Source organism: Tupaia chinensis, unplaced genomic scaffold (assembly GCF_000334495.1).
Source record: "Tupaia chinensis unplaced genomic scaffold, TupChi_1.0 Scaffold145659_1, whole genome shotgun sequence".
Lineage (NCBI taxonomy): Eukaryota > Metazoa > Chordata > Mammalia > Scandentia > Tupaiidae > Tupaia > Tupaia belangeri.
In genome coordinates, this window is record NW_006205516.1 from 1,321,891 (window position 1) to 1,345,165 (window position 23,275).

Sequence of the window (23,275 nt, forward strand, 5' to 3'; positions counted from 1 at the left end):
AAAAAAAAAAAAAGAAGAAGAAGAAGAAAGCAGGCTGACAGGTCCGAGACTTGAACTGCGGTTGGCCATGTGGGAATCCAGTGCCCTTAACCATTACGCCACCTGCTGGCCCCTCATCTAGTCTTAATTGGATGTCAGAATAGAGGTAATCTAGTCTAACTTCCTCAATTTACAGATGAAACTTCACTGATGACCAGAGAGGGAAAGGGACCTGCCTTAGTGTTCATAGCAAAGATTTTCACTTCCAAATGAGCTCTACCATTTATGACCACTGTTGAGTTATGGGAATATAAATCACTAAATCTAATATCTTCATTTACAGAAGGAAACATAGACACAGACAGGGATAGATACCTTCCCAAGGTCATGTGGAACTCCTAAATATTAATTCAGGTTTATTTTCCTTATACAAGGTGACCTCCCCTTGACTAACCACTGGATACTAAGCCAAATCCTACTCACTTTTAAAGTCCTATTACCTAGCATTTTGCCTGGCACACAGATGAATGAATGCACAAGTGAATCTTAAGACACTGTAAAATGTTCACTTTGTAATGAAATAATTTAAATTCTCAAACAGTCTTCCAGTTGATAAGTAATCTGGCAACAATGTCAAAGAAGGTCTTTCTTTTTAGGACAAATAAATCTCTCACTGGCTATCTTATACTGGCTTTAAAGCTCAGACTAATTTGTTTTTACGAGCTATGTGATCTTGCACACACAATCATTTTATATCTCAGTTTCTTCATCTGTAAAATGAAATCCTAATGCAATTGATCTCATGGGCCTGACAGAAGGATTTAGTGAAAAAACACATGTAACTTGGCACACAGTTGCTACTTGATAACTAATAAGTTACGCTTTTTATATAATGGTCTACCTAATAAATGTTGAACATTAGCAGTGAAATATTTTCCTGTTGCTAATGGTAAAGTAAAAATATGACCATTAGGAAAGACAGTTAAAGGCCAAAGAACCTTCAGGAAGAAATCCTCTTGGGGATTGATGTCAAAAATATCTAGCACATCCAAATGTCAATAAAACTCCTCCCTTGTTTAAAGTAAAAGCATACCAAGATTTAGTTGCACTAGTTACCCCCCCCCCCAATAAAAAATTAGTATCTGTTCCGATGAGCATCAACCGCACTTTAAAAAGAACAGGAGTTCGTGGTAACAACAAAATAGTAGGTTACTCTGGAAAACAAATGTGCTTAGATCATTCTGGCTCCTCTCCCTTTGACAGGAGGTGAACATGTTTGTGGCTACAGGAATTTGTTTTCCATAGATATCATACAGATTTATGTCCTCAAGGGTCCTCAGTTAAATGTTTTCTGTCATACATAATAGTGCTAATGTGCTGAGAACCAGAAAGAGGTGTCTTATTATTATTTATTTTTAGACATTTTCACTTTAGGGTGTGTGCACTCACCAGAGAGAGAGAGACACACAGCGACAGTGAGAGGCAAAGTGAGAAATCACCCCCACCAGGGGGGATGGCCATGCCACAATCCCTTCTTCTCCATTCTCCTCCTGGGGTCTTGGGCACACATGCACATGAGCCCAGTGTAATTTTCAAGCCACCGGATCCAGGAACTGATCCGCAGTCAGCCATATGGGAATCCAATAACATAACTGCTAATGTCACCTGCTGGCCAAGGTCTTATTTAAAAAACAAAAACAAAAACAAAAAATTATACTTACCTGGAGATGGATTTCTTGACTCTTCCTGCATCATTCTAGATAGTTAGAGAAATAACCTGACCAAGATCAGCACCCCAACTGTCACCCTAGGGTTTGGACCCTGCAAAGATTCAGGATAATTAACAAACGTGGTCTGGCTAAAGACCACCCAGAAGGCTTAACATAAAGTGGGAAAAAAAATGTAGCAGTCTGAAACTCTATCATCATCTCTTAAGAGGACAGCTATTGAAAACTGATTTTCTTAGTCTCAAATCTAACCTGTTAATATGATTAACTTGTAACCAGAGGTCTCCCATCATGTAGACCATGACAGTCATGACACAAGCATGCTGCGTTCCATATTATGTTTATTCTTAGGACTAACCCTCCACTTTCCACTGTAACTATGACTTCTTAAATACATAAGTCACTCTGAGTGCTGCTTGCAAAGCCTGTACTAACATTTAACTAAGTTCTTGCACGATCTTACCAGAAAACAGAAACACAAGAATAGCAGGGAAGTTTGACTGATTACAGGTTAAAATAGCTGTCTTGGAACTTTTTTACAATGTTTATTTATTCTTTTTTGAAGAATTATTTATTTTATGATTATTATTATTTAATTTTGCTGTAGGGCATGTGCACTCGCCTGAGAGAGGCAGAGAGAGAGAGGGTAAATGAGATAGCAAGCCATCAGGTCCGGGACTCAAACTGTGGATGGGAATGTGGGAGTCCAGTGCCTTTACCACAATGCCTCTTGCTGGCCCCTACAATAGTTTTTCTTTTAATTCCAAGTTTCTCCTCTACCTACTCCTCACAACACTTTTCCCAAAATAAGACCAAAGGAAAACATTTGGGTGACATACAAAAAGACAATATTGATTTGACTCAAGCTTTCCTATAGAAAGTTAAACAAAAACAGTCCCAAATGAAAGACATTACCAAACATGTTACCATTATTTCACATATCCCTTCAGTGCCCAGATGGAGAAAAAACTTATCTGAATGAAAGAATAAGAATGAACCATCCTTATGGTGGGTTTACTTAGATATGGGAGGGGAATCCATATAGTTAGACATAAGGCAGTAAATGAACTACTCATTTCCTACAGGTGGTGAGAGCCCCACCAATGTAGTGAACCCTCCAAGAGTATCCAAAGCCTGGGAGTCACTGTAAGATCACCTTGAGTATTCCCGAAATAGACTGCCCTATTTCCCCTCAGCTATTTTACTGCTAAAAGAGAAGGAATGGAAACAAAATACACTGCCCCACCCCCAGGCTGCACCAAAGTCAGCATCACTCGTTCCTTGGGAATTTCAAACCGTCCATCTAATTGCCACCAAAATAGGGAAATAGAAAAAAAAAAATGACCTTGGGTGAAGCAACTGAGTGTTTTGCTTCCTGGAATTATAAAAGACCTGACTGGGAAATCATTTCATTCCTACACAGGAAAACTAAATATTCTTTCTAGAGAACAGTAGAACAAAGTGGAATATCCACCATGCCTGTCTCTTGGCCTCATTTTGACCTCAAAAATAAAAAGTGCATGAAGGAAAAGGGCCACGAGTCCCGATTTCCTCAGAGAAGCCAGGGCACAGTACTCCTCCACTGCCAAGAAAAGAGGCTGCCGCGCTTGCCCAGACCTGTGGAGAGCAAGTATCTCTTAATGCCCCTCCCCTAAAAACAGGAATTGCAAGTAGCAATATCGTATTAAGGAGAGTTGGTAATGTTTGGAGAACTTGTGATACGAAGTTCTCCAGTTCCTACCAGTACTCTAAGTCTGTATGTGTAAGGAGAGAAAAGGGGGGCCTCTTATTTTCATACATTTTTAAATGTAGAGGGACTATATATGGGTATGTTACAGGGATGGCCGAGAACAGAACCCTAACATATACAAAAACAAACAAACAAAAAAGAGTATAAACATTGGAGCCTGGGATGGATGGCACTCAATATAAGGCACAAAACCTACTTAATTAACCATTTGTGGCAGGGAAAAGTAGAATCCCAGGGCCCATCTTGTAAAGAGAGAAAAAGATTCAATGATTTTTTTTTCCTCAAGAAAACAGCTCAGTTCTAAGTGAATATAATACCGCATCTGTTTAGAAAATGTGTAGAGAAACATCAAATGCTGAAAATCCTCATACAATTGCAGTCGCGCAGAAGTTATAAAATGTGCAAGAATTAGCCATTGTTTTTCAGTTACCTGAGCTGCAAATCACCCCCTGTTCTTCTAGGTGTTCTAAACTGGTTTGTATTCTAGTTTCCAATGACAGGTAAAAGGTTACGAGGAAGGAAATGAGAGAGAATGCCAAAGGCCAGGGAGCTGGGGAGCTCAAAGGTCTGAGTGCCAGCTGGAGAGAAAGTGGTAAGAACTGAGGAGTCCCTTCGAAAGGGTCTATGTCCCACTCCTGGGGGCACAGCACAAGCCAGAAACATTGTAAATACTTGACTTGACCCACAGGGGTGAAGAAAAACCATCATTAGAGTCTCCACGGTTCAAACTCTGAAGACCCCATAGTCACTCTGCCTTCACTGCCCTTAAAAGCCCACAACAACTTTGAAAGGTTTTGGTAAGGAAGCTTCCTCTGCTTTTCCTGTAGCTGTCATCTTCCTATCCTAACACTGATTTCTGGGGTTGTCTAAGCAGAGCAAATTGTCATAGAGGGGATGATTCCAGACTGTTAAGAGTTTTAATGGCCCCAAACGTTACTCAATGGACTCCCAAATAATAGAAACTAGATTTTATCAATTTTGTTGGTTAGCTGTTCTCTGTGACTCAAGTTCAGCATTAGCATTTGCACCCAAAATGAGAATTTGGTGGTGCTGTTTGACACAAAGAATACAAAGCAAGCATAGATCCCTCAGGAAATTATCACAACTCCTGATAGATTAATATCTAGTGTCATCATAGCTTTTGCTTTGTCCCCTACATTGAAGCCTTCACAAACGATGCCTGCTTTTATGATTCAATGAGAATGACTCCACACTTCTTCTCCAAAGGGCACCATTATTTTTAGTTTTCCTGTGCGTGACTCAACATAAAAACCTGTGGCTCTTACGAGCTGCCTGTTTTGAATGGTCCAGTAGTTTCAGTTTCTGTTTAATAAGTCTCCAGATAACAAATGGAGAATAGGATGAATCTTCACAAGGTCACATTGAAGGTTAAAAATAAATTATCCCCATCACTGAGGGGCTTTCTTCAGGTTTTCAATCAGCACTACAGAGTCAGTTTCTTCTTTGGATTGCTTCTCATAAATGTCATACTTCTTCCAGTGCTGGAAAGGAGGAAAAGAAAAACACATACATCATGACTTTTCTCAACAATGTTCTTTCCCTCAGTTCTCACAGCCAATGCTTATTTTTAGGTTCCACTACGTGGAACCATGAGTGTGTACTTTCTTGGTTTTTATTTTTGTTTTTTGATCTAAGAATCTTCATTTATTTAAACCGTTAATGAAACAAAGCCATAAGGAATTAACATGGAAACCAGCAGATCGCATAATGGTTATATTGCTGAACTCCCTCATGGCCAACTGTGGTTCAAGTCCCAGACCTGGTGGCTTAAAACTCATGCTGGGTGCGTGTATATGTGTGCCCAAAAACTGAGAAGAGATTGGAGAAGAAGGGATTGCTGTGTGGCCATCCTCCCTGCGGGGGTGATTTCTTGCTTTCTGTCTATCTGTCTCAGTCTGTCTCTTCAGTGAACGCATGTGCCCTATAGCAAAAATCTCTCTAAAAAGAAAGGAGAAAAAAAAGGAATTAACATGAAAATGTGCGTGTATGTGGGGGCATGAAGCATAGGATTTTTACTTGATGTTTAATGGCTCGTTCAAGAGATAAACAAATTTGGATATTTCCAGAATGGGAAGCAAAGTCTTTTCAAGAGGAATAAAGGGTGGCATTCTTTTCTTTCTTTCTTTTTTTTTTTTTAGAGAGATTTTTGCTATAGGGTGTGTGGGCTCACTGGAGAGACAGCGAGGGCGAGAGAGAGAAATCATCCCCAGGGGGATGGCCATGCTGCAATCCTTTCTCTTCCATTTTCCTCTTGGGATTTTGGGCATGCACACAAATGCACCCAGGATGTTTCAAGTCACCGGGTCTGAGACTTGAACCAAGGTTGGCCAAGTGAGAGTCTAGTACCTTAACCATTATGCCACCTGTTGGCCCAAAGTGGCATTCTTTTCTTACTTCAACTGTTTCACTTGGACCTTTATTGCCTTTATTTTTCTACCAAATTTGACCATTGTTCTAGAAATGTAAGAGTGTCAAAAAGTCAACTAGCAGCTAAGCGAATAGCAATATATAGGATGTTCCAAAAGTTTTACTGCAGTCAAAATTTTTGAAAGACTCTGTCTGAGGGGCTTCAAAGTGTTCATGGAAAAGCAGAATTAAAGTATAGGCTTATTTTGATGCAAAAGAATTTTGAAATCCATGCTGTTTTTTCACAATACACATTTTCTATGAACTTGAAGACTCTTCACATTAAAAGCTTCATTGAATATCACTTGCTAGAGCAGGGAAGTACACATGAAGCAAGCTCCTCTTGAACCCAATACAAGAATGTCTCTGCTGATGAAAGCCAATATCCTGATCCTTGCTTTCTTTACTTGTAAATCAGGGGAAAGGGTGAAAACCTGAGGACAGTCCTCTCATCTGTAAAATAAAGTTGTTACACTAAACCAGGGATCAGCAAATTATGGGCTACTGGCCAAATATGGCTTGGTGCCTGTTTCTGTGAATATAGTCTTTTTGGAACACACCTATTTGTTTCTGCATTGTCAATATCTGTACTCGTGGTAAAACAGCAGAGTGTAGTCGTGATAGAAACTGAATGGCTTGCAGAGCCAAACATATTTACTATCTGTCCCTTTGCAGAAAAAGTTCGCCAACTCCAGGACCAGCAGTTGGCGCAATAGCTGTCACTAGAGTCCAATGTAGTCGACCACAGTTCGAGTCCCGAACTGTGGCTTAAATTCATGCCAGGGATGTGCGCATGCATGCCCAAGATCCTGAGAGGAGAATGGAGGAGAAGGGATTGCAGCATGGCCATCCCCCCTAGAGGGTGATTTCTCGCTTTCTGTCTCTCTGTTTCTCCCCTCTGTCTCTGTCTTTCTAGTGAGCGCATGCGCCCTATAGCAAAAACCTCTCAAAAAACAAAAAAAAAGAAGTTTGCCAGCCCCTGCACTAGATTATTTCTTTTTTTTTTTCTTTTGAGAGGTTTTTGCTATAGGGTGTGTGCACTCACCAGACAGATAGAGAGAGACAGAGAGACAGAAAGCGAGAAATCACCCCCTAGGGAGGATGGCCACGCCGCAATCCCTTCTCCTCCCTTCTCCTCTCGGGATCTTGGGCACGCACGCACATGCGCCCAGCATGAGTTTAAGCCACCGGGTCTGAGACTCAAACCGTGGTCGACTACGTGGGAGTCCAGCAACGTAGCCATTACGCTAACTGCTGGTCCCTGCACTAGATTATTTCTAAGCTCCTTTTCTGCTCTGATGTTCTATGCTTCTATTGGGTCATCAGAAAAGTCATGAAGTTTTTTCTATGCAAAAATGAGTCGAGCCTTTTCCAATGACCCAATATATGTTTAGGAGAGAAACAAAAGCATTTAGCTGCCCCAAGTTGGAGACATGAGTAGGAAAACACTGCTTAAAATACGTAAATTACCCTAAATAAATTATTCAACCCCAACACACATAGTAGAATGACTAAAATTTAAAATATTGACAATTCCAAGAACTGATGAGGATGCAGAGTAACTACTGGGTTGTTGAAAAAGTCATGATGCAGTTTTACATAGAAAAAGAGAGAAAAATGTCATGACTTTTTCAACAACCCTATAGAATCTCTCGCATATTGTTAATGGAAATGTAAAATGATACAGTTATGATGGAAAGCACTCCAAAAGTTTCTTGTACAACAAAATATATACTTACTATCTGACCTGGAGATCCCACTCTCAAGTATTTACCCAAGAGAAATGAAAACACACCTACACAAAGATGCTACACAAATGTTTACAGCAGCTTTACTAATGACAGCCCCAAGTTGGACACAACCCTGATGTCCCTGAACAAGTGAGTGGTTAAACAAACTGTAGAAAGCCATATCACAGAATATAGCTCTGCAATAAAAAGAAATGAACTACTGACATACACAACAGCATGGATGATTTGTAAATGCATTTTATCAAATGAAACAAGCCAGATTCAAATAGCTATGTAACTGCATCTGGCCAGTCAGTGGTGTGGTAGTTAAGGTGGCTAGATCCCACATGGCTGACTGCGTGGTTCAAGTCCCAGACTCGGTGGCTTGAAAAACATGCAAGGTGTGTATGTATGCATGTCCAAAATCCTGAAAGGAGGAAAAAAGAAGGAATTGCTACATGGCCATCTCCGCAAGTGGTGCTTTCTCAGTCCATGCCTCCTCCCCTTCTCTCTGTCTCTCTCTGTTGCACACGTATGTCCTATAAAAAATTTTTAAAAAATAAAGCTGTGCACTCTATGATTTCATTTTTATGACATTCTGGAAAAGGCGAAACTTTAGGGTTAGAAAACAGACCAGAGATCATAGGGAGCTGACCGCAAAGGGACATGAGGGAACTGTGGAGGGATGATGGAAGGAAACATATTCTATATCCTGACTGGAGTAATGGCTACAAAATTGCACACGATTGCCAAAACTCTTCTAATTGAACACTTAAGAAAATTTTTTACTGTAATCCCACTTCAACAAACTTGATTTTTTAAAATGGGAGATGTACAAAATTCTAATAAAAACAGTCTGAAAAAAATATATGAACTTGAAATAAAAGTTTATTCAGTAAATGGCACTAAGACAACTGGCTAAGCGTTTGAAAAAGAAATTGAACCCCGCTTCAAAGTCTACATGAATAAACTCCTGATAGATGAAGAATCTAAATGTAAAAAACAAAATCAAATAAGTATTAGAAAAATACACAGGAGAAAATTATATAAATCTAAGGTGAAAAGGGTTTTCTACATAAAATAGTAAAATTTGACGGCATGGAAAAGAAAAAACCCTTTGTACATTATTAACCACCCTGAATACAATATAAACATGGATGATAAACCAAGGGATTAATATCTGATATACAAGGTGCTTTATGGACTACTATGGAAAAGATGAATACCAAAAGAAAGAAAGAAAGAAAGGATGAATACCACAAGGAAAAGATGGACAAAGAAAAAGAATTTCACAAAAAAAGTAATTCAAGCCAATGAACTTATGAAAAAATATGAAAACCTCTCATATAAAATTTTTTTTATTATTATCATCATAATCTTCTTTATATTACATTGGATTACATAAACTTTACAGTGTATTACATTGTTTTTTCAAAAGGGAATGCCATGCATGTCAGTCAGTACAGAGACATTAATCTCCCCACTTCAACATTCCATATCTTTTCTGTTTTCCCCAATCATTATTTTTATTATTCTAATTATTTTTATAAAACAGTCAATTGCTATTTCTCGTTTTGCTTGTAAAAATACTTTGCCCATCATGAAATACTTCGCAGACCAATCCAGTTGAGAATACTATACATGTCATCATCAACAGTTAATAACCCCTATCTGTTTCTCACTAACGTCCTGTCTCTCTATTGTTCACTTGCTATCTTTCTCTAGCCTCTTCTCTTCACTTACCCCAAAACCTCTCATATAAAATTAAGATGCCCTTTTCTCAACTATAAATTTGGCACTTATTTTTAAGTTAGATCACACTAGCAGAAGTGTGGCCAAGAAACTGTTCACACATACTACTAGGAGGCATAAAAACGGCCACAGCCTAGTTGTTATCTATGCTTCTCATGAAAGTTTATGCATTCTTCAAAAAGAAATTAATCAAGGGAAACAGCAGTTAGCGTAATGGCTATGTCGCTGGACTCCCACGTAGTCGACCACGGTTCGCGTCCTGGACCCGGTGGCTTAAAACTCACGCCGGGCGCGTGTGCATGCGTGCCCAAGATCCCAAGAGGAGAATGGAGGAGAAGGGATTGCGGTGTGACCATCCCTTCTGGGGGGTGATTTCTCGCTTTCTGTCTCTATGTCTCTCTCTGTCTGGCGAGCGCACGCGCCCAATAGCGAAAAAAAAAAGAAATTAATACAGATACATACTTTCTTCTTTTTAAAATCTAGTTTATTTTTTAAAAAATTTTATTTGCTATAGGGTATATGCACTCACTGGAGAGAGACACTGACAGAGAAAAAACGATAAATCACCCACTGCGGGGATGGCCACTCTGGAATCCTGCAGCAATCCCCCTTCCTCCATCTTGTCTCACGGCTCTGGGCATAAGTGCGCACACACACACACACACACACCTGGCATATTTTTAAGTCACAGGGTCCAGGACTGAACCAAGCAATTGGCCATGTGGGATCCAGCTACTCCACCCCCAGTGCCACCACCTGGCCCAGTTTGTGCATTCGAATAACTCCACTGTGTTCAGAAGAAGAAAGCATACTATACATATGTAACCTGAGTGTTCCATCTAGCTGCGTATGTTCTATTTTGTTACACATTAGTAAAAATAATCTCCTTCATTTTCTTCAGTCTCTGCATATTTTTTGGAGGGGTTTTTGCTATAGAGCATGTGCGCTCACCAGAAAGAGATGGAGAGACAGAAAGCCAGAACCCCCCCCCGGGGGGGAGTGGCCATGCCTCAATCCCTTCTCCTCCATTCTCCTCTCGAGATCTTGGGCACGCACGCACATGCGCCCGGCGTAAGGTTAAGCCACCAGGTCCAGGACTTGAACCGCAGTCGACTACATGAGAGTCCAGTGACGTAACCATTATACCATCTGCTGGTCCCAGGCAACATATTTCTTTAGTCTTCCCAAATGCCACCATTACAAAAGAAAAAAAAAAAAGAACATGAATAGGAAAGATAAGTAGGGCAAGTAAGAGGCAAACCTCAAATCCACCAGCATAATCCGACAAAACCAGATGAAAATGATTCCCCTGTGAACTCCAAAATATGAGTGGGTGGAAACAAACTAGAGATAGCTACAAGACCAAAATAGTAGCAGCTGTGGGGAACCTAGAAGGAACCAACGGAACATCTGATTGCTCTGAGAACTCTAAAATGAACTCTTTGAAATGTCAGCAAGCTGGCGATACAGCAGTCACGCAATGCTCTGCGAGGCTGACACACATGGGAGGGGTCTACATTTGTGTCCAGGGACCTCCCTGGGCATGCCAAGTGCACACGTTCCTGGTGTCCAGGGCTGGCTGGGGCTGTGGGTGGATTGTGGTATGGGGTCCCTGTTGGGGGTCCTCCTCTCTCACATTTATTGAAATAAATCAATAATTTTTTGTAAAAACTCCAGCAGGCTAATTTAAGAACAACAACTGAAAATGGGAGGAATTTAGACCTTCGAATAGTAAAGTCCAAGAAGTCCATGGTCTAGGAGATTTCAAAAAGTAATTTTCGTAATTTTGAACAATCATCAAAAATAACAGAAGACAGAGATAGCCAGTGGTGTGGCAGTTAAGGTGGCTGAATCCCACACAGCTGACTCCATGGTTTTGAGTCCTGGACCCGGCAACTTCAAAAATATTCTGGGCATGTGTACATGCATGCACCCAAAATCCTAACAGAATGGGGAAGAAAGGATTGTAGTGTGGCTGTACCCCTTGGGGGGTGCTTTTTCACTCTACCACCCCTCCCCCTAGCCCTCCACCTAGGGAGAGCACACATGCTCTATAACAAAAAAAAAAAAAAAAAAGGCCAGCAGGTGGTGTAGTGGTTAATGTGCTAGACGCCCACACGGTTGACTACAGTTTGAGTCCTGGACCTGAAACTTGAAACTCACACTGGGCACATGTGTGTGCATGCCCAAAATCCCAGGAGAAGAATGGATGATAAGGGACTATGTGTGGCCATCTCCCTAGGGGCTGATTTCTTACTTTCCCTCTCACTATCTCTGTTTCTCTCCAGTGAGCGCAAACACCCTATGGCAAAAACCTAAAAATAAAATGAAATTTTTAAAAAGATGGAGCTCTATAGCCATAAAATTAGAAGGGGGGAACCAGCAGTTAGCGTAACGGCTATGTCGCTGGACTCCCACGTAGTCGACCGCGGTTCACGTCCCGAACCTGGTGGCTTAAAACTCACACCGGGCGCGTGTGCGTGCGTGCCCACGATCCCAAGAGGAGAATGGAGGAGAAGGGATTGCGGCGTGACCATCCCTTCTGGGGGGTGATTTCTCGCTTTCTGTCTCTATGTCTCTCTCTGTCTGCCTGGCGAGCGCACGCGCCCTATAGCGAAAAAACCTATCCAAAAAAAAAAAAAAAAATACTAGAAGGGGAAAAATATAAATTAAGCCTCCTTGTAAAAATTCAGAGCATTCAGTGGCCAGCAGGTGGCGTGGTGGTTAAGTATGCTGGACTCTCACATGGCCAACCACAGGTTTAAATCCTGGGCCTGGTGGCTTACTTTATCACTTTCTCTCTTTCTGGTCAAATTAAAAATAAATAAATAAATGAAGTTAAATTAAAAAAAAATTCTTAAAAAAAATCAGAGCACAAATTTCAGGTAAAAATGAACCACAGATAAACATCCTTATATAATTAAAACATATCAGAAATATATGTTCACAAAAAAATACATGTAAACTATAACCTAATATTTCAAAAGGAACTGAAATACATATTAAGAAAAAGTTACATGATAGAGTCAGCAGGTAGCATGGTGGTTAAAGTTGCTGAATCCCACATGGCTCATCCTACGGTTTGAGTCCCAGATTCAGTGGCTTGCAAAACAAAACAGGTGTGTATGTGTTAAAAATCCCAAAAGGAGGGAGAAATGGACAAAGAATTATAGCTTGAGCATCCACCATGCAGGGTGCTTTCTCACTTTCTGTCTCCCTCTTTTTCTGGTAAGCACATGTACTCTATAGCAAATTCTTTTAGAAAGTTATATGATTTTTAAAAGTGAAATCATATGAAAGAATACATAAAGAGTGAGAAAAAGAACTCAGAAATAACATGACAAAACTCAGGAGAAAAATGAAAAGAAAATCCTAATGACTTCAGAAAGAAGACTGAGCTAGAAAGAACAGTGACAAATGAACACAAGAGATCATCTGAAGCTACTTTGAAAGAAAGAGAAGATGAAATGCAGATTTTTTTCAAGTAAAAAAGTTATTCAAGAAGATATGCTAGGCAAAGAAAAGAACAGAAAAAAACTCTAAGTAAAGGTTTATTGAATGTAAAACAAATAGATGATACTATGTTTTGTATCTTCAACTGGACTGGTGTGAAATGTATTCATGTTGGGTAAATTCAACTGACAAGCAAAGTGAAGTATACTGATTAAACGTATAAAATTTAAAAAAAGAAAGCAATCAACAATCAAAAAATGATCTAAAATAAAATACTAAAAAGGCACACCATAAACCTCAGAAAATCAATTCAGAAAGACCAACAGTAGAAAGCCAAGACATATTCTGGAAAAGTTGTTTGGCTAGGGAAAAAAAAAATCTTCTGATGACCAGTCAAAAAGACTCAAGTATTTAACACAGGAAGGAAAAGTACATTATCAGCTGATTTTGATGACATTTTAAATCAGAAGAAAATGGATGACATAGTTAAGATACCCTGGGTAGGATACATGAGCCACAGATTTCATATCTTGCCAAAATGACTTTCAATTATAAATGCAGCAAACCCCATCCTTGTGTAAATAATTCAGAAAATGCTGGTCCTGTGAGCCCCTCCTCAGAAAACTTTTACAGCTCCAAACAGCCAAAATGACCAAAAAGATATTGACATAAAAGCAATAGTGAGCAGAAAATAAATATCCACAGAGAGAAGACTAAATGAGGGCTCCATTTGAGGGAACTGACAATGGACATATTGGACAAGTGTAAAAATGGAGAATAGGGGATCCAGCAGGTGGCGTGGCGGTTAAGGCGCTGGACTCCCACGTGGCTGACTGGGACCTGGTGGTTTGAAACTCACGCAGGGTGCATCTGCATCAGTGCTCAGGATCTCGAGAGAAGAATGAGGGAGAAGGGACTGTGGTTTAGTCATCCCTCCCTGGGGGGTGATTTCTCACTTTCCCTCTCTCTGTCTCTGTCTGTCTGTCTTTCTCTGACAAGCACACGTGCCCTATAGCAAAAACCTTAAAAAAAAAAAGGGGGGAACAGGAGGCTCGATGGTGTTGCAACAATAAGGCAATACGCTGAGGTTGACTCACATGGGAAGGCCTGGGGATCGATCGTGTCCCAAGGCCTCCGTGTACATGCTGGGCATATCTGCATGCCCACTATCCAGGCTGGCTGACAGTAGGGGTAGACTGCAGAGCACTGATCCTGTTGGGGGTGTTTCTCTCTCTTTTTCCCTTCCCCCTTCCCTCCCTCTCTGGCTCACAGAAATAATTAATTTTTTAAAAATAGGAGGTAAATGGGGAGATCACATAGAAAAATAATTCTTTTCAATAATCATTCAAGATTATTTATAATTTATCAAAAGTTCCAAAATTCCTTAAGTTCTACCCGTTCCTTTATCATCTGTTAAATTCAAATGAAATTCATTATGAGGGCTCAGCCACAGTGGGACATCACTAAGATGTCGTGCTCTACAGGCTAGGACCGTATGAGAGGCCTGGGTTAGGTTCCCGGTCCACCCTGAAGGCAGGGTGTGATGACGTGCACCTGTAGTCCTAGGAACTTGGGAGGATGAAGCAGAAGAACTGTGACATGGCTTGACCTTGTCTTTAAAAAATCAACATACTAATTTCATTAAAACTTATTATTATATCATATGATGAGTTAAATCTGTGGAATGGAGGAGACAAGATGGTGGGGGCTCGCGGTGATGATCTGTCAAGGGTTGAAAAGTAGTTTGTCTAAAAGCAGATTTTGAAAGCAATTTCTCTTTGAAACTACTTTTGTCCCACCTACGAAGCATCTTGATACACCATGGCAGTGGCAGCGATGAAATGGGTGATATCAAAGACAACCATCTTGGAACATTTCCTTCCAATCCCAAATGGAGCTTTATATTGTGTTTGTCATAAATCTATGCATTTTTCTCTTCCAGATGACTATAATTGCAAAGTGGAGCTTGTTTTGACAACCGATGGCAGGACAATAGTATGGCACCACCTGTCTGTGGACATTCCATATGAACACAGAAAACCTATCCCTAGATCCAGTCTAGAAACTGGTTCCCCCAAGACAGATGACATGAAGGTTCTCAGAGGAATCAGACATGTGCCTCATTTGTCATTTAAGAAAACCCCATGTAGTGCATTCACTAATCGGTTATGTAATAAAATAAATGTTCTTTTCATATAAAAAACTGTGAACTGGAGAATCACGATGACTGCATTTAGGTATCAGTTCTGCCACTTGCCAGTTAAGTCTGGATCCTCTCGGCTATGTACGAACAGTACAACCTTGAGCAAGTTACACAGAATCCCTCTGGTGCAACATTCTTTTCTCCAAAAGGGAGAGAATGATGCATGCTTATCTCAGACTGGGGCATATTAATGAGGGGAATGCTTAGAGAAGTGTCTGGCACATAGTAAAGGTTCAGTATGTATAAGCTATTAGTCTTGTTATTGCTATTATTCTGTTTATCAATAAAAAATATTTCCATTTCTCTATGTTGCTCCTATAACATTAAAGACAGTTATACCTGGATGGTAGGATTAAGAGCAACTTTATTTTTCCCTGCTGATTATCTGTAGCTCTAGTTTTTCTACAATAAATATACAGTTGTGCCTGGGCTCCATGGGGCATTAGTTCCAGGACCCCTGGAGTTACCTAAAACTGTGGACGTTCAAGTCCCTTATATAAAATAGCACAGTATTTGCACAAAACCTATGCACATCCTCTTGCATACTTTACGCTATCTCTAGATTACTTATGAGTAATCTTAGCATCCAATATAAGTGAAAAGAAAAATATAAGCTTCAGCATCCCTTTTAGGGACCCTTCTTCCCCCATATCGTAACAATTAGCACGGCCTGGATGCATCCATGGATTCAACCAATCCATAGATGTAGAATGTGCACATGTGGAGGGTATACTACATATTGCTTTTAAAAGAAAAATTATTTTAATTAGAAATGCTCCCTGAAAATCACACTTTCATTGGTTCCTAGTCATCAGAACCAAGGCTTAGCTGTGTCAGACAAGAAAAAAGCGATTTGTTTCAATGAGGTGAACATTGTAGCAGAAATGGTTTCTAAGAATATATTCATCTTTTTTATTATCTTTTCTCATTCTTAAACCTTGGATTACTCTAAATTTTACCCTTTACCAACACTGTGGCCTTTTCCTGCGCACTGCTTGTAAAAATATGTCCACATGGTAGCAGGGACAAAGGCAAAGCCTCTGACCTATTATTCACTTTTGCAAATCATGTGACAGTGTACTTTTATTTATTTATTTATTTATTTATTTATTTATTTATTTTGATTTATACATTCAATTGCTATACATCATTTAGATTGTTATGCCAGTGTACTTTTTTTTGAGAGTTTTTTTTGCTATAGGGGGCGTGCGCTCGCCAGAAAGACAGAGAGACACAGAGAGATAGAAAGCGAGAAATCACCCCTCAGGGGGAATGGCCACACTGCAATCCCTTCTCCTCCATTCTCCCCTCGGAATCTTGGGCACACACGCACATATGCCCGGGACTCGAACCACAGTTGACTACATGGGAGTCCAGCAACATAGCCATTATGCTAACTGCTGGTACCCACCAGTGTACTTTTAAAATCACTTGTAGAAAAAAAAAATCACCAGTCCTTACACTGCCATTTCTTAAATAAGATGATCAACAACAGAATAATGGCCAAAGATGAAAGACATCATAGATGAAAAAAATATATATATCAGCATTCAGAATGCTTTCAGTTCTTAGTTATCTGAACCTAGAAAAACACTAGGTTATCCAGGTTTTTAGACTTTAAAAAAATAAGTAAATTCAGTACAATGGAACATCAAGTCTGAATTTAAGATTATTTTCAAGATTTAGTCAGGCTATTTCCCACAGTAAATTGTCTGCAGAAGTGAAGTAGATTTCATGCACCTAAGCACCACTAAAAACATTTGTCTTTTGTATCCAAGTCCACTTATCCAGTTCTCTTTAGAGAAACATTGAAAATAGAAAGTTATACATATCAACTGTTGATTTTCATGCCTTAAAATCATTGGAGCTTTCAAAAAAGAACAAACAGTAAACTTGCTGACCGCAAACAAAATAAAACAAAACCAAGTTGAATATTGTGTGGAGGGAAGTAATTTGGTATCATTTGAGGTAGCTATTAATCCAACTCTTAGTTGTAAAATTGACAAATAAAGGAAAATAATTAAATGTGTGGCCTGCCTTTTTAGCAGAAACTGAATTTAAGAACAACTATAGAGCCCAGTTGCAGACTAACAGTGGTGCTTTATAAAAAAGTACTGGGGGCCAGCAGATGGCATGGTGGTTAAGGCACTGGACTCCCACACAGTTTACTGCGGTCTGAGTCCCAGATCTGGTGACTTGTTTTCTCACTTTTTCTCTCATGCACATGCCCTGTAGCAAAATTTAAAAATAACAATAATGATAAATAAAATTAAATAACTAATTCTCTTTATTTCTTGAGAGATTTTTGCTGTAGGGCATGTGCGCTCTCAAGAGAGACAAACAGAGACAGAGAGACATAAAGTGAGAAATCATGCCCCCCAGCGGGAATGGCCATACCACAATCCCTTCTCTTCCATTCTCCCCTCAGGATTTTAGGCATGTATGCATGTGCACCTAGTGTGAGTTTCAAGCCACCAGGTCTGTCTCTCAAACTATGATAGATCATGTAGGAGTGAACACCTTAACCAGTATGCCACCTGTTGACACCAAATAACATTCTTTTTTTAAAAAAATTTGGTTTTATTACTGTTTTAGTTGGACAGACAGAATGGGAAAGTGAGGAAGCTAGTTGCCAGGTCTGGGACTCGAACCATAATCCACCATGTGGGAGTCCACTGCCTCAATAACCATGCCAACCTGCTAGCCCCAATAACTAATGCTTTTTTTTTTAAAGCCACCTTATCAATGTAGATGAAACATAAGAATCTGAAAAAAATGTCATTTTAGAACCCCTAAAGAAATTATTGACTAAGGCAGGGATATCAATTGACGTAAAGTGCATTAGCCGAAAAGCTGCCAGCATCTCGGTGTAACATCACACGACTGGATGGCATCTCTCCTGACAATTAGGACTCTTGAGAAAACTTGAATTTTGACTCAGTACTAGATGGTATTAAGGAATTAATCATTTTCCAAGCATGGTAATGCTCTTTTGGTTATGTAAGAAAGCATTTTTAGTTTTCAAAGATACATACTAAAGTAAAAAACAATTCATCAGTATTTGGACATCCATTCCAAGTTAAAAGGCTGCTTTCTGATCAGGAATGCAAAACTGGCACAATGGTGAAAATATAATTGGTTTCCAAGAAGTGGGGGAAGAACAGATCATTTTTTATGGGTGAAAAAAGATACGGATACAGAGGAGAAGCAATCCCCTCTGAAACACAACCCCCCCTTCCCAAAATATGGCCAGCAGCCCAATTAGTCACAAGAAAAAAACAAATACCAACGCATCAGTCACTCTGCTGGCCAGAATGTTACTACAGTGATGAACAAAACACCATCAAAACAGTAGGACCCTTAAGGAAAACTATACTGAAGATTTCATTTATTTGCGGCCATATTTAAACCTGTTTTTCAAAGAACCACTATTGATGGTGTCATGTGGAAGAAGAGAGTGTTTAAAAAGGGCATAGATTATTTCTCTGGATTGAGAGTTGGTGACTTTGGGTTACATGAATTCTAGTTCAGGTTCTGTAGTTACCTCTCTCTGTCATAGACCTTGAAAAACTCCTCTGTGGTCCCTAATGTCTCCATTTTTAAAGAGAGGGAGTTGGGAGGGAATCTAGAGTTTTAAAAATGTACCATTAGGAGCCAGCAGGTAGTGTGGTGGTTAAGGACGCTGGACTCCCACACAGCTGACCACAGTTTGAGTCCTGGCCCTGGCAGCTTGCTTTCTCACTTTCCTTGTCTCTCTCTCTCTCTCACTCTGTCCCTCTCTGGTCAAATTAAAATAAATGAATAAATAAATAAAATCAAGTTCAATAAAATGATTCTTTTTTAAAAAATGCATAATTAAAGGGAAATCACTACACATGCAAGCATCTGCCTTGTTGTATAACTTCCAGGGCCATATTTGTTCTATAATTCAATGACCCTAAAAGTGAAAGGTTAGTCTTTCTGCTGCATATGCAGTTCCATTTGTGATCATTGCTACCATGTGAAGAAAGAAGAGTGTTCATTTGGTTAAAAGCACACATGACCATTTGTTCTTACTCCTTCCCATGTCTGGCATTTTAATTATACTTTTTAGTTTTAAAACTGATTTTGTTTAATGGTCTGCAATCACCAGAACAAAAACACCTTATGCTTTTTGTGATCCATCTTGTTGGTATATTTGCCTCACCAAATTACAGAATTATCTGACTCATCAGGACAAAAACAACATTATATCCTCCAGAGAGCAAATTGAAAAAAAGCAACTCTCCCATCTCTGAGCAAGATAATTGATCTCATTTGGCTGTTGATGCTACCATCATTCGCTCTTATCACTCAGACTTGAAAACCTCAAATTATTTTTTACCCTCCCCAACTTTCATCACCCACAGAGTCACCAAGTCATACTGAGTTTCCTTTAATAATATCTCTTACATCAATCTCCTCTACTACCAACCAAGTTCAAGTCCCTATTATCTCTCAGAACTGGACAACTACAATATTCCCTTTCTCCCTTAATGGCTTCTATGGGGCTTCTTTTATTATAAAAGTAGCATGTGCTTATTATGGGCAATTTAGAAACTTCAGAAAGGTGGACAGTGAATAACATCAGTTACCCACAATCCCTCTGCCTAGGATGATCCTTCAGTATGACCCACCTCCCTCTACTCACTGCTCTCACTATATATGTATGCATTTTTATAAAAATTAGGAATGGAATAAATTGCACACCTAAGATCTGTCTCTTACTTTTTATACCATGACCATTGTGTTATGACACTAAGTGCTTTGAAAATCTAAATTTTTAAAACTAATTCTCAATTTTTGATGTTCCATTGATTTCTAATCTGTTAGAAACAACCACTGCACTGATCATTCTTGTGCCATTGTTGGATTATTTCCTTAAAATCAATTGCTAAAAACATAATTATAGGGGCCGGCAGGTAGCATGGTAGTTAAGGGTGCTGGACTCCCACATGGCCAACTGTAGTTCGAGTCCTGGACCTGGCGGCTTGCTTTCTCACTTTCCTTCTCTCTATATAATTACAGGATATAAGATTCCTGTTACGTTTTTCTCTATTGCCCTCCAGAAAGGGCACATAATCATTTTACAGGCCTACCAGCAGTGCATAAAAAGTACCAGTTTCCCATCAACTTTTAAACACTGGATATCACCTCTTTTTAGAAATGTATTAGGCCAGAGATGTATATCCCAGCAATTTTTTGGTTGGTATGCCTTATACATATTAGTGAGTCCAAATATGGTTTGCACAGATATTGGGCATTTGTGTCATGGCATTTTAATAGTCTCCATTCTGCTAAGAGGAGTAGCAAACACAAATGCTTTTTAGAGGTCTGTCGTTTAGGTTAACATGTGGAAACCCACAGTACGGAACGGTAGGGCCTGAGATGAACTGGATAGTACGTGCCCTGCCTAAGATTCCAAATTGAAAGATTTTCAATATACCCTACTGGCCAAACAAAACATCTAATGGGAAAAACTGAGGCCTAGTATGCCAGTTTGCTACCATGCTAGCGCCCTCCCTCTCGTCCATTCCCTCCAGATTGTCACAATGATATCGCTAACATCATCCCATTTAAAGCTGTTTCTAATGTGACCCTAAATCTCTTTCTCAGAATACCCCTATCATAAGTCTACTTCTGTCAGAGAGACCTCATAGAAGATGGTGAGATTCTTGAGGACAAGCTATCTGATAAGAGGCAAAGTGGCACAGATACAAGAATGACAGAACTCTTACACCAGACAGTCCTGGGTCAAATCTTCCCTTATCACCAACTAGTTGTGTGACACCAGCCAAGTTACTTGACCTCACTGAGGATCCACTACTGCAGCTATAAGCTGGTACTAACAGCACTTATTCCATAGGATGGTGATGCAGATGGAATAAGGTGATATAAGCAAAGCTCTTAATGCACTTGGCTGGCATACAGGAGACTTTCAATAACTGGTTGGAGTTGTTACTAACTTACACAATTCCCAATCTCCAGTCTATCACAGTAGCTGGTGAAGTGAAGAAAAGAGGTATCTCTAAGGAAAACACCTATGATAGTGCTTTTCAAAGTGTGGTCCAGCCTATTTTACCAGGATTGGAGTAATTTGTGAGCTCCTGTTAAATATGCAGCCTCCTCAACTTACCCGAGACCTGGTGAATCAGACTTTCTAGAGGTAGAGCCCAGCAATCTGTATTTCTTTTTCTTTTATTTTTTTTAGAGGTTTTTGCCTTAGAGTGTGTGCACTTGATAGAGAAACAGGTACAGAGATGATGAGAGGGGAAGTGAGAAATCACCCTGTAGGGCAGAGTGTACACAGGCACATGTGCCTGGCATGAATTTCAAGCCACCAGGCCCGGGACTAGAACCACGGTTGGCTATGGGAGTCCAGTAACATAACCACTACATCATCTGCTGGATCCAAGAATCTATATATTTTTTTCTTTTTAAAGAATTATTTACTTTTATTTATTCATTCATTTATTTTAATTTGACCAGAGAGAGAGAGAGAGAGAAAGCCACCAAGTCCAGGATTCAAACCATGGTCGGCCATGTGGGAGTGTCCAGCACTTTAAGCACCATGCTACCTGCTGGTCCCAAGAATCTATATTTCTTACAAGCACTCTAGCTTACTGAGCGTCAACTAAAGTGGAAGAAGAAATGGTTGTCATGCTTGCTCCAGTTATGGTAAACAATCTCATCAGGCACTGAACTTTTAGATCTACCTGTTTAGTGGTGCCCCAACCCCCAGGAGCTGGCAGTTACCCACCGTCTGTGAAAAGAAGTTGGTGGAACACTGATTCAAATGAATCCCCTTCTGGTAGTGTATCCCCTCCCTTCCTCTCTCCCCTAACCAGATATCATCACTGCCATTAGGAATCACACATTATTGTAAGAATTCTTCGGGGGATTAAAGGTAAATGGAAATTACTACCAACAGTAATACTAATCACTACCATTCATTTTTTAAAAAGACTCTTGCCATAGGGGATGTGCACTTACTGGAGAGACAGAAAGAGGGATAGTGAGAAATCATTCCCTGAAGGGATGGCCATGCTGAACTCCCTTTTCCTCCATTCTCCTCTCAGGACTTTGGGCACACATATGCACCTGGTGTGTTTTTCAAGCCACTGACTTGAATTATAGAGTCGGCCATGTGGGATCCAGCACCTTAACCACCATGCCACCTGCTGGCTCACCCTCACTTATTAAGCATTTACAATGTTCCAGGTGCACGAAGCAGATCCTACTAAATGAATTACCATGTATGCATTGAATTTAATCCACATAGCGACACTATGAGATAGGTGCCATCATTCTTCCACTTTACGAATGGAAACCGAGTCGCAGAGGTTAAAGAAGTTAGCCAAGGTCCAAAAGATGGCAAATTACACAGCAGAGATTTGAATCTAGACAATCTGACTCCAGAGCTCAGGCTATTATCTACTATGTTGTACTATTTCCCTAAATTAACTGTCCTATGCTTGGCTTTACTAACTTAAGATATGTACAGTGAATTGATATTTATTTCATTTACTGTCCTTCTTATTTAATTAGGAGGAATGTATCGTAGGAGCCTCAAACCATTGTTTTCTCCCATAATATCTTGGGTTTTTCAGCCATGAATTCTAGCATGAGAGTCTGCAGGAAACCAATGATCATAGTTGGAGTAGGTCTGTTTTACTTTCGTGTCTCTGGAGTTCAGTTTTCCATGCAACTGCACAAACAAAATACATTTCAACTGCTTACTTTATATTTCCCCACATTACATTTTTAAAAAGGCCTGCCCATCAGGCGAGCTTCTTAAAGGAGGCTCCTCCTCCTGCGTGCTTTCAGAAAATATGTTTTCAACCCCAGAGAGAGAATGTGGTTCAGTGACATGAGATAGGCAAAGTATTCCAGGGACTTCTTACTGGTATGCTTGGCCTGAGATATATTTTAAATCAGCTCTGTTTTTAATCTCTTAGATAAATTATAGTTTAAAGTAACCAATTTCATAATGATACATCCGACAACGTGCATAAGCCTTAAAAACATTCTGCTAAGTGAAAGAAGCCAGACCCAGAGGGCAAAGAGTATGTGATTCCACATACATAAGGTTCATAGAAGAGACAAATTCACAGAGACAGAATGTAGAACAGAGGCTCCCAGGGGCAGAGGGGGAATGGGGAGTTGGTGCTTAATAAGCATGGTTTCTGTTTGGGAAGATGAGAAACATCTGGAAATACGGAGTTGTCGGAAAATT

General features: G+C 39.9%; 1 protein-coding gene across 1 annotated transcript in view; it reads right to left on the minus strand.

Annotated features, from left to right (window-relative positions):
- Positions 1 to 2,537: 2,537 nt before the first annotated feature.
- Positions 2,538 to 23,275, minus strand: part of IL13RA1 (interleukin 13 receptor subunit alpha 1) — a 76,647-nt gene continuing 55,909 nt past the window's right edge. Inside the window, exon 14 of the mRNA XM_006168286.2 lies at positions 2,538 to 4,958. Within this exon, the coding sequence (XP_006168348.1) occupies positions 4,866 to 4,958 (93 nt within the window). The 3' untranslated portion in view covers positions 2,538 to 4,865. The remainder of the gene's footprint in view (positions 4,959 to 23,275) is intronic.